The following is a 12,666-nucleotide window of genomic DNA, read 5'->3' on the forward strand; positions in this document are numbered from 1 at the left end:
GGGGGGGGGGGTGGTCGTTTGAACTTTTTAATTTTTTCTAACATTTATTACTGCCACGGTTGAACTGACACAATTAATATGGCATACTGTAAAGTTTGTTCAGATGTTATGTAACTTGAGTAGCACGTTTTTCAAGGGTTTTAATATTGATTTTTTTTTTTTATGCGAGATTTAATCTTTTAATCTCTGCTCTCTTATACTTTGTAAATCTAATACAATTGAGATAAGCCTATTTGGTTACTGGTTATTTGTTACTTGTACTGTAAGTTGTGTAGCACCTTCTCTTGGACTTGCAAAGCAATTTTTTTTTTTCCCTGTTCATCTCCGCACGCTGAAGTGTTGCTGCCGTGCCGGCTCAGTAGCAAGCAACCCAGCTACTGTAGGTTATCCATTTATAAGCCTAGGTGGAGAGAAGCATTGCAGCGTGTTTTGCTTAAAGACACAAGCAAAATGCTCAGTGAAGGATTGACACCTCACCTCAACATCAAGTTTGGGGAACCAAATCATTCCAGCTGCGCTAAACTACTTCCACTTGCCAAATAATAAACATGATCAAAACAAAGAATGATGTTAATCGTATATTGCACGGTATGAATGCATAACCTATTGGACTTTGATGCGATTAAAAAAAAATATGTTTTTACATTTTTTTTTACCAAATGGCCAATCTTTAATGTTTAAACTTCATGCGCCCATCACATTAACTAACCTCATTGAAAAAAATCAAATTTTTTTTATGCTCCTCGTAAAATTGGTTTAAAAATTTGTCTTAAAATCACTTGTTTATCAACAAATGTATATACTGTGTAATGTGAATTTAAAATAAACTTTATTTGAACTTTGATGCATTGTTTGAAAAAAATAATGTGTTTTCACATTTTTTTTACCAAATGGCTACTTTGATTCTTTTAAAATTTGCTTACGCACTAATGTCCTTTATTGCACTCAATCTTTAATGTTTAAACTTCATGCGCCCTTCACATTAACTTCCTCTCATTGAAAAGATCACATTTTTTTATGCTCCATGTAAACTTGGTTTAAAAATTTGTCGTAAAATCACCTGTTTATCAACAAATATATTACTGTGTAATGTGAATTTGAAATGTATTTCTGAGCCGTATTTAACCTTTGAGTATCTCCATCAGCGACATTAACCATGATTCACCTCTGTCGCTAAGCAACCAGAATGCAAACAGCTGCATTTTGCTAGTGTTTGTTTTCTATGTTGTTTTCTTTATTATTTTTTTTTTAAAACTATTTGTAAGACTAATACATAAGTATCTCACTACCGCTTTCTTACCTTTAAGTAAAGGAAATAAGGAATTTTGGTACTTGCACTGAATAGTATTGTATTTACATGCTGGAAATAATGAGAGATAAATGTGTGACAAAATAGATTTGCAACAACTTAGCCCTGGGCCTTTCCAGACTATCATTTCCTGTGACGAAAACATGTGGTCATGGTGACATCACATCATGACCATATATAGGCACATCATGACTTTATATGGGCATACAACAGTTATGATGACATCACATCATGACCATATATAGGCACATCATGACTTTATATGGGCATACAACAGTTATGATATCACATCATGTCCATATATACTGTAGGCACATCATGACTTTATATGGGCATACAACAGTGATGATGACATCACATCATGACCATATATAGGCACATCATGACTTTATATGGGCATACAACAGTTATGATGACATCACATCATGACCATATATAGGCACATCATGACTTTATATGGGCATACAACAGTTTTTTTTTTTAAATTTTGGTAGTGTGGACAGAGCTAGCTTAATTAATCTGTGTGTAAACACTTGCTTGTGCGACTGACTGTCTCTAGCTACAAGTAAATTTTAACATTGCATTTCATATAACACACAACGTCAAACGTGATATTGCCGTTACTGTCGCAAATATTTCTTTTGTTAAGCAGCTGACAAAAGGCATTTTTTGAAGAGCTGTCGTCAATCGAGTAGGAAGTCAGTGGTAACCCAATCATCCTCCAGCCTAGGTGTCACGCTGTGTTATAAAGTGGAGTTAATACGTATAATTCAAACGTCCTTAGGCCAGACATATATCACCCATTGTTGGGAACACAAGGCTATTTGTCCCGCAAGTTAAACCAACTCAGCCACAGGGTCCAGTCCAATTTGTCGGCTTTTTATTATTAAATCAAATATGATTACGTTGCCAAGGAGACAAGACTTTGAGACAGATTCACTTAGAGGAACTAAGAGGTGTTTGAAATGAAACAAATAATAGGTATAATATTTTATAATATTTAATCCATCGGTTAAATATTAAAAACTTGCAAGCAATAAAATAAAATTTATAATTGTGAATATCAAAGCCTGTATGTTAGTTGTTGCTACTGTACATATTTCTTTAATTTCTGGTAGTGGAGATGTACTGTAGTTGGGTGGTTGAGATGGTAAGTTGCCTTCTAATCCCAGGGTCGTGGGTTCGAATCCTGTGACAGCAAAGGATTTTATCCCACACTAAAACACATTTCCACTCCCTAAGCCTCGTAATGATACTTCACTGATAAAGCATCATATTATTTCATTACTTAAGAGGGCCCCTGAATATTATCTGACCTTCTAGTACAGTATATGCTAGAGGGGTCACCTACTATAAATTTAAAAAAAACACCAGAAAACACACAATCAAACAACATGTTTTATTTAAATGAAAGAAAATGAGCTATTCTTAACCTTTTTAAAAATACAGGAGTGCTGTTATTATAAAAATAAGATATTTGAAGTATAGTATATAGTCGGCCTATACTTAACAATGTATTTCACTCATTGAATTTTCACTTGAGACAATTTTAAGCATTGCACGATTTGAACTCAAAACCCTGAGATTAGAATATAAGCTTTTTCACTAATAAGTTTAGCATGTTAGCCTATAAGATACTTACTCTTGTTTCTTGTTTATTCCATGATATCCATTAAAGGACTTTATTTGATTAATATGTGTTTACGTGTAATTACTGACAGATATTAATGAGAATGCTTGTAATCACCTTCATGACACCGATTAAGAAAAGTACTAATTATTTCGAGATTGATGGATCAGACTGTTTGATTAGAATTTGCTTACCTTTGAGAAAATGACAACTACACCCGTTGGTTAGATTTAATAGACTAATGATTGTAAATGTTAAATTAGCATTCAATTTTATCCATCTATCAAAGAGATTGACGCCATCCAACACTAACTGGTGGTATTCGGAGGTTTGAACTCAGAGCTGAGAGATTGAAAAAAAAGCACATTAACCAGTAACTTACTACACATTTATTCTTGTTATTATATAATGTCCATTAAAAAACATTATTTGATTGATATGTGTTTATAAACTGTTTATTGAAAGATTTGGGAAAGTAATTATTTTTAGATATGATGATGGATCAGTTTATTTGATTTAATAGATTGCTAGCCTGCGATAATTTCAACTACCCCGTTGGATTTAACAATTAATTATTGTAATTGTTAAAGTTACATTCAATTTAATCCATCTATCAAAAAAGGGACATCATTAAATGCCAAGCGCTGGTATGCACTTTTATTAATTATCACTTCTAATTGACGGACTTGTGTTATATTAAATATTATTTCTTCTCATCCATCTTCGAGTGACGTTATTAAGTGTCAAACAAGCATTCAATTACCGATTAAGCCTGTCACATTGTCAATATAATACATTTAAAATCTAAAAGCTACGGTAAGCTATATGTCACCATAGCAACTTGACTCAACTCAGTCTAGTTGCTAGACTTTGCACTACGTCAGCTTCCACCCACAGTCACTGAAAGACTGACTTTGAATGAATGGGCTTATTCGACTGGTTTATTTCGTTGAGTACAAATTTACTTTGAGTATTATTTTCATTTGACTGGTTCGTAAAATAGACTTTGTTGACCACAAAAATTAACGTAACCAGAATGCGTTAATCAGCGTTAAGTTACGCACATGACCAAAAGAAATATGGCCGATTGGTCAGTTTAGCAACAACATTTGCGTTAATATAATTTAGATTAAATTTCAGAAAATTAAAATTACAATATTTACCCACATTGAAGTAAAAAAATAATTGTAGCAGAATTCAAAAACTGGATGAAAACATTTTTTTACGAAAAACCCATACTGCCACAATCCGAAGCAGCCTTGATTACGCAGCGTGTATCGCGGTAACTATGCAGCCATTTTGTTTTGTCAAGTATTTACCAGTTTTCTATGCGACTGGTCGTCTTCCTGAAGTAGTATTTTACCACTGTGCAGGTGGGCGTGGTTTAACGAAGAACGACCGCTCGAATACGGCCAATATCTTGCAACCCTTATTCAGGAAACGTGCAGACTCAGAACTTCAAGCGAACAAATATCAGAACTGGTTGCCTGAAGTGTTTCTGTTACTTCCTTTTGTAGTATTAACTATGTTGCAATGCAATGCTACCATAGTGTACACTGTATGTGTACTATAAACAGACTAGTGTTACTAGGTTAACCCTATCACAGGCAAATTTTTATCGCTTGTCGTCAGGTCATTTGAATTGCAAGAGTGTTTGTTGATGTCGCCTCAAAATCGTGCCACTCGCAGAAGTTTAAATGTTGTAAAAAAGAGGAACAGTTTACCGTAATTATAACTGAACCTCAACATATCTTCAGTTATCAGTTAGGAAAGAATTGAACTGTCGGTATTGTGCAGACAGTGACGTATCCACAGGTTGCACCTCCCCCTTTCCCCCCACCAACTTTGTCAAATGAAAGCATGTTCATAATAGCAAGTGTGTTTGTGCAATAATAATTAACATTGTAGACATTTTTTTGATAATCATAGACATCCAAAATATGCTGATACCTTTTGCAAGTCAAAATTTCATTTAAAATCTTCGTCCAAGAACACTCAAACCAGTTCAAAAAATGTTAAAAATGCGCCAGCTTCCAAGGGCCTCTCCCCCTCCTAGACCCGACCAGGAGAACTTTGCGGGCTTTCCTTGCCCCAGACACTAGGGGAGGAAACCCCCTTCCAAACCAACCCAACCCTGGCGTTCCACAACTCACGTAGTTGGCTCTTCCACTGTAAAAATCCTGAATACGCTACTGTACAGATGTACGAGTTTCAATATAGCTGTTTATTATCTGCATGCAATCTTCATTAGTCTGTCTGAAATGACTCGCACAACACGAGCCAAAACCACTTATCTATTGAGTGATATTTATTTTTTCATTATATCAATTTATCTTTCAATTAAGGATGGATGATTATTATTCCTTTGCGTCGTACTTTACATGCTCACATATTGTTGAAACTGTTTGCTTCAATATCAATTTCTTTCCCAGAGAGCGTAGTATACTTATTGATAAAACGCACTTAACATTGGTGGCAGCAGTTCACTATCTGAGGTTTGAATCCCGTCGTAGCATTAATAAGTCGGTAGATTTGCAATTTGTAGTACCAAAATGAATGTCATTGGTATAGTCATACTTACAGCCTAACAGGGATACAATTCATTTGCTGGTTATTCTTGTAAATGCTAATAAAAATCGTTTCTTTTGTTTTTTGTTTTTTTTTGCTTTTTCAGACCAAACACTCTTAGAAGATATGTTGGTTGATAGTGGCTACTATAGTTACAATACAATAGTAAGTGATTTCTTCACAATTTCTAATTTCATTCAGAAATATGTTGGGTTTGATTCTAAAGTCATGGTATTTTATTGCCCTATAATATAGAGATATATTGTTAGGCTTATTGGATTTTTGTTTAGTATAGAATATAAATTTATTTCTAACATTCTTTTTATAATCATTCATTTTATTCTGATTATGATATTTTAGTTTGTTTTCCTTTGCTTGTTCAATTCAACTTTTCAAATTTTTTCTTCTTTCTTTTAATCTGTATTATTCTGCATTCCTTACTGTTTATTATATTTTCTTGATTGATGACTTCATTTAATATCTTCCTCTCATTAATTAGCCTGACGAAAATCACAGTTTAATCATGGTTATACTATGTGATATGATTAGCAGACACTTCGCCAAATTACCAAAGACAAGAGACGACCCAATTATCCCATATATACAAGAAATCGAAGAGGACCTGATCGCCCACACAACTAAACTGAACGCCTCGCTGGCACGCAATCGAATTAAGTTCCAAGCAAGAAGCGTTGAACATTTACTGCCAGAGGCCGTACGAGAACGTGAGAAATGTGGGTCACAAATTCCGACATATGCTTGGGTGAACGAGCTGAAATCAAGGTAAAAAAATTTAAATAGGAATCTGTAGTGGACTATGATTTTGTGGTCAAGTGCACTTCTTCAAATCTGTTGTACTGGGTTCAACTCATCCAGGTTTCAAATTAATATCTTCTTTGCAATTCAAGTTTTTAAATGTAAAAAATATTGAATAAACAATCTTCTCTTATTGTAATTGCTTTGTTTATGAATGATGCCAATGGAATTAAGGAGATTGCATGTTGTGTTACGTAACAACCATTCGTGGGACTAAGAGAACGAGAATGTGTTGAGGGCCTATTAGCCTTGTGTAAAGTGCAGGTAGTACTAGTAGCAGTGGTCTCTTCAGACTGAAACCTGAAGGTCTTCCCTTTCTTCTTTCCACCAAAATCATTGAAGAAACCCAGTGACATATGTAGGTAGTATTTAAATGGGGAGGGGGTGCTTGATGATTAAATGGGAAAAGGGCAGTGGTAGCTCAAAAAATAATGTCATATGATGAGCATGATTTTTTATTGCTTTGAACAGTTTCAATGTAGGGGTTGGCGACTTAGGTACGCACACTACCTAGATACGCCACTGGGGAACCTGCATTTTGAATTGGTGTGCACTATAAAAGTTCCTTAGAATCAGTCAAAATAAATGTATTAGTAAAATGCATTTTGCGATGAAAATATAGGTATTGAAAAACAATAACTGGAAAGTTTAATTAATCTTTGAGAGGTTCACATGAATAGAAATATGGCAATATATATAAACGCATCTTGATTCTGAGGGAAGAAAATGTATGTACAATGTCATAAATGGTATAATAATGAGTCATAATTACTTGCAAAAGTAGCATAGATGAAATTAGGGATAGGGTTACTCAAATCCTCATTAGCTTTTCACATATCATAAAAAACCTTTTATCAAATCATTACAGAGGAGGAAATTTCGGGGCTTTTTTGAAGGGATTTATTTATATACTGTATGATATCATGGGGAAGTAATCATTCCTCACAGGTATTGAGCATTTGAGTGCCGCTATTGTTCCATTGAATCATAAATACTTCATTCAATATTAGACAGGTGAGCGAGGAGTCAATAAAAGTCAACATTATGATATCAGGACATACCTACAATGCATAGAATAGGTGGATATTCAACAGTATAGATTAGATTGTAAGATATTTTATACTGTCTGTCATCAGTTTAATGATCCTGAAGTATAACATTTAGTGTTTGCATTACTTGTGTTTTTTTTTTTTTATGTTTAAGAAAGATATTTTTAGCTTTCAATAAACCACTTCCCAGTTTGAAGTGAACAGGAAAGTATGAAGGTCAATCAACACCATACACACAGCAGTCATGGTGGATCCATGAATTCAAAATGAAGGGGGCCGATGGAGGTACTTTCACAGATGGGGGAAATATAGCACCTCAGCCCCACAATGGTTGGGGCTGAAATAAAAACATTAATGATTATGGCACCTTTAGATGACCAGAAATTGCACTCTCAGACTTTGAATTTTAATATAATTTTCTTTTTATCTCCATTAAAAAAAAAATTTGAACAATTCAAGGGGGGCCTGGGCCGGCTGGGTCCCCTTGAATCCACCACTGCACAACATAGGTTTATGTTGATTGACCTGGGATACAGGCATGTGCAGTTCAAACTATGAGTGGACTTGAAAATTAGAAAAAGAATGATATTTTCCTAGGAAAACTTCAAAAAACAAATAATACCACTAAAAACATAAAAAAATATTTAGTAAAATCTATAATTTCTCATGGTAGATCTTTCCTACAGTGCTCATCTTTATTTCTTAGGTCGAACAGGGAGACCGTGCTAGCGTAGGGAAGATTTAAAGTCTCATTTAAAAGAACCACATCAGTTATACATTAGAGATGTAAATGAGTTTTTAATGGTTTTACCTGCTTTCTTTACAGAAAAAATTTTTGGCAGCGACTACTTAGAAATGTTATGGTTTAAAGATGCACCTTTTGCCAAAGGAAACAATGTGCTAGGAAAAGTTTTAAGAAAGGAAAAAGATTTTTATAATAGATTCTAATTTGTTGTCAATTTCTTTTGTTTTAAAGTGTTGCAAACGTAGTAGCAGAATTAGAGGAGGACGGGTATCAGAAGTTAGGATGCCTAGACCTTCTAGAAGAGTACACCTTCGCCAAAGACACGCACTGCAGCAATGTGCTCGTGTTCTCTGCGCAACAGCGTGAGGAGTTATCGGCGCATGATTTAGTAAAATCTGGTTCTCTGATCATACAGGTATGAAACAAATTAAGGCTATTACTTTGACATTATTTACTTTATTTAACAATGATGTTAGATTTATTATGCTTGATGAAAATGTTCCCGGAAATCTGTCCTCTATGGTGAATATGCGCAGAATGTCAGGTCGAATTTTGAATGCTGTCAGTGCCACATCAGTAGATTGGCTGGTGTCATGAAAATGGCTCATACTTGAGATGCAACTCAGAACTGCAATGCTTAGGGTGGGACGATGGTTTGACATTGAAGTTTTACCATTAAATTTACACAACCAGATATTGTAATTATTATTAATTTTGTTTTATTCAGGACAAGACCAGCTGTTTAGGACCACACTCGTTAAAGTCACTACTCAATGAGGGAGAGGACATTTTGCATACCATGGTCGGGTCTGGTTGGACCACTGCACATATAGCAACTTTATGCAATCAAGAAAAAAGTACAATCTATGCGTGCGGTGTTAAAACAGACGAAAAACTAGATCAACTGACAATCAATATGGAAAGATTAGGAATACATAGTATCCTTCATTAATTTTTTTTTTTTTAATTAATTTCTAGGCACATTTGGATTAAGACTTTTTTTCAAATATATCAAGGATAACCCAAGAAATTCCATTCAGGGGTCCCAGCAGGTCTGAGCTTGGTAGAAGTCAATCCTGGGAGATCTGTTTAAATGAGCTTTCTTTAACAGCATGTTACTTTGCACATGGTGATTCCCACCGGCACCAACCTTTGGAAAAACAATTGATAATACAGTAGTAAAATTTGCAGGATGTGGGTTATTTGCCGGGAAATTCTTCTTTCTGGTTGGAGTGCGGGAGGCTTTTTAAATTTCTGAGAAATCTCCAATGACTATAAAAAGACTTGGGACCCCTACTAGTGAGTTCGTGCTGGTGGTGAATTGTCCCGTACGCTCAGAGCTAATCCCTGACTTGTTCAGTTCTGAAGATTTTACAGAGCATTCTATAATTTACACATGGATCATATTGCACATGGGACCAGGAGGTGTATGTATTCACCTCTGTCTGTCTGTCTCTCTGTTAGCAAGATTACTCCAAAACTAAGGAAAGGATCATCAGGGGTACACAATAATCTAATAAAAAGATGATTAACTTTTAGGAAGAAAAGGCCAAAGGTCAAGGAAATTCAATTTTCTCCCCCTTTGAACCTACCCTCGAGTATAAAAAGAAAATAATGGAATAGCCCATACATGACTTGCGTATTGTTCAGTATGCATTCATGGATTGACTACTCTAATTATTAATATGGAGCTGTATTTCGATTTAAATATTATTTGAAAATCAACCAGCCAAGGTTCAGGTCTTCGAACCAAGAAATTCTCCCCAAAGCAAATACCGTAAAACCTCGAATTGAAGCCCAATGGCTTAATCTCGAGGCCCATCTTAAATTGAAGCCCCCTCTTTAGTTTGCAAAAGTAGCCTCGAAAAGAAGCCCATCTCGAAATGAAGCCCATGGGCTTCTTCTAAAGATAACATAAGCTTTTTTTCGAGATAGTACAGTACATACACTGTACATGAATTTCAAAAAACAAAATAAATTAAAATCAAGCTTGGTTTATACAGTAGTTTAGGTGATTTAATGCCAGTTGAAATCCATTCCATGATACAGATTGATGTTACAGTGGCCTTATTTATTGTTTTATAGGATAAATTCACAAAATTTACAGCATAAATTTTGAAAAGAAGCCCCCCCACCCTCTTTACTTTGCAAAAATAGCCTCGAAAAGAAACCCATCTTGAAAAGAAGCCCATCCAAAGTTCACAATAAAAAGAAGCCAGGAAAGAAGCCCAGGGCTTCAAATCGAGGTTTTACGTTATTGTCACATCTATGCAAATACCTTCTGTTTTTTTACTCCTTTGCTCTTAATGTTCTTAAGTTTGCTTATTAGGAAGGGCCTGATCAGGAAAGGGAGATTTCTCAGCTTACTCCTACTGGCTATACCATCAGAAGAATAACATCAAAAAATGTTAGTAGATTACTGTACAATAACAATATTCATGGTAATATTTTCCTATCAAGAGTACATTAGATGTGAAATTAATAAAGGAAGATTTCTTTGAGCTGCAGCACACTGACCCTCGGTTCAAGAACGTGAAACTTGCCCTGGTCACTCCGCAGGACTCAAGGTCAGGGATCACGAACCCAGTCGAATACATCATTCACGAGGGAGAAGGTAAATACCAGTTATAGCTGTTTTGTTGCACATTCCCATGGTAACTGATGTTATCTATGTTTGGTAGTCGTGACTCCTGTGAAGAAAATGTGGCTACACTACCCTAGGGGTTAGAAAGGCATGTCGGGGAGCTCTAATTTTGTTGTTTGTTAAATGGCCTCTCTGCTTCTTTTTCCTGTGGTTCATCATAATTAGAAAAAAGGATAGGAATTAAATTTGTACACATTTGAGCAATATTCAGAGTTGTTTTTTCCTAAAAATTATTTATATTTTTTATTCACCATTATTTTTGCTATCATTTTCTATGTTTTATGTTTGAATGATTAAAATGTGATACTAAAAATAGCTTATATTTTTTTCTTTCATTTAGTAGATGAAAATTGTATTTTATGCTAAAAATATCTGAAAAACTGATTATCAGAGTAATTTTGAACAGTAGATGCTGGTACTAATCATTAAGTTGAAAAATAATATATTTAGAATGGCATTTAATTGGTTTAAAATTGTATTGTAGGCTAAAAATATCGGAAAAAACTGATTATCGGAGTAATTTTTTAACAGTAGATGCTGAGTGATACCAACCTGATCATTAAGTCGCTTATACCAATCCATTTAGCTTGGCATTTGATAGTTTGAAGATCATATTTCAGGGTAAAAATATTCGGAAAACTCATTATCAGAATCGTCTTTAGCAATAAATGTTGATACAAAACTGTCATTAAGTTTTAAAATAAAAGGCTTATTTATACCAATTTATTTGGCATTTGTAGTTTGGAAATAATTCCTTAAATCTACAAATATTGGAAATATGCATTATTTCTAACAGCACCTGCAGATATAAAATAGACGATTCAGTAGTAATATAATTTTTTCCTCTTTAACTTTTAATGTCTTTAAAATTCACCTGCGTTGCCTGACTCATAATGAATTGTATTATATATGTTCTTCGCATTTTATTCAATGTTTACTCTTACTAAGGAGTTCCACTAACCACCCTTCTCTCTCCCATTTATTGGCCAGGCCAATTACTCCCCTCAGCCACGACTAAGGAAAACAAAAATTAAACAGCATAATGCATTACTAGAAAATTACAGTATAGTTTAAAAATAGCACACAATTTTTTAACGCACCCCTGTTCCTAGTGGAAATTGTAAAGCCATGTGTTGGACAGCCATATCCCACCCTTTCTCACTCCCCAAATACTTCCCTTCCATATCACCTTGAAGATAATATCCTAGATCTACCATTGCATATAATGCATGGATACTTTTTTCGGATTTCGGATTTAATGGACATAATGTAGGAATAGAACATAAAAAATTGAAATTAATTTTTGATTCTCCATCCTCCATATTTTTTAAATATGTTAAACACGTTTGCCATTGTTATAGATGTTTACTCTAGCGGTTTAAGAACCAAATAAAAAACAAGACAAGACTAGAATTGTTCGAGATTTTTAATTAGGATTTAAGGATATTATAATGCGCTGTATTGTATAAATATTACACTATTGTGGTTTGTCTATTTATTATTTAATAACTAGAGTAATAAAAGGCTTTTTTTTTTTTATAAATATTGTTTGTATAAGTGCATCTGCCTATGCTAGGTAATATCTTAAGAAGACCTACAAATAGACTTTATAATACACTTTTAATTTAAGTCTTGAAGTTAATTACCATGGAATATGCCATTTCCTTATTTCTGAATACAATGAACTGTATTTTCAAGGTCCTATTGATTTTATTTCATAGTAGAATGAATATTCTAAAAGAAAATACAAATCAACTTTATGAGCTTGGAATATAATACTGTAATAACTAATTCGTATTTATTAATTCATAATCAATATTATTAATATGCATTTTTTTTTGTAGTGTAGCAAGATACAAAATTATTTATTTTAGTCAAATGGAATAAAAGATATTGTAGTCTTAT

General features: G+C 34.1%; 1 protein-coding gene across 5 annotated transcripts in view; it reads left to right on the forward strand.

Annotated features, from left to right (window-relative positions):
• LOC117123989 (putative methyltransferase NSUN7) overlaps positions 1-12,666 on the forward strand; it is a 35,044-nt gene that overhangs the window by 10,927 nt on the left and 11,451 nt on the right. For all 5 annotated transcript variants that reach the window (XM_033270088.1, XM_033270089.1, XM_033270090.1 and 2 more), the window contains exons 3-7: positions 5,614-5,672; positions 6,007-6,290; positions 8,349-8,532; positions 8,845-9,055; positions 10,588-10,731. In XM_033270088.1, the coding sequence (XP_033125979.1) occupies positions 5,614-5,672; positions 6,007-6,290; positions 8,349-8,532; positions 8,845-9,055; positions 10,588-10,731 (882 nt within the window). The remainder of the gene's footprint in view (positions 1-5,613; positions 5,673-6,006; positions 6,291-8,348; positions 8,533-8,844; positions 9,056-10,587; positions 10,732-12,666) is intronic.

The sequence above is a fragment of the Anneissia japonica genome, unplaced genomic scaffold (genome assembly GCF_011630105.1).
Source record: "Anneissia japonica isolate Jap-2015-1 unplaced genomic scaffold, ASM1163010v1 scaffold981_len364101_cov180, whole genome shotgun sequence".
Taxonomy (NCBI): Eukaryota; Metazoa; Echinodermata; class Crinoidea; order Comatulida; family Comatulidae; genus Anneissia; species Anneissia japonica.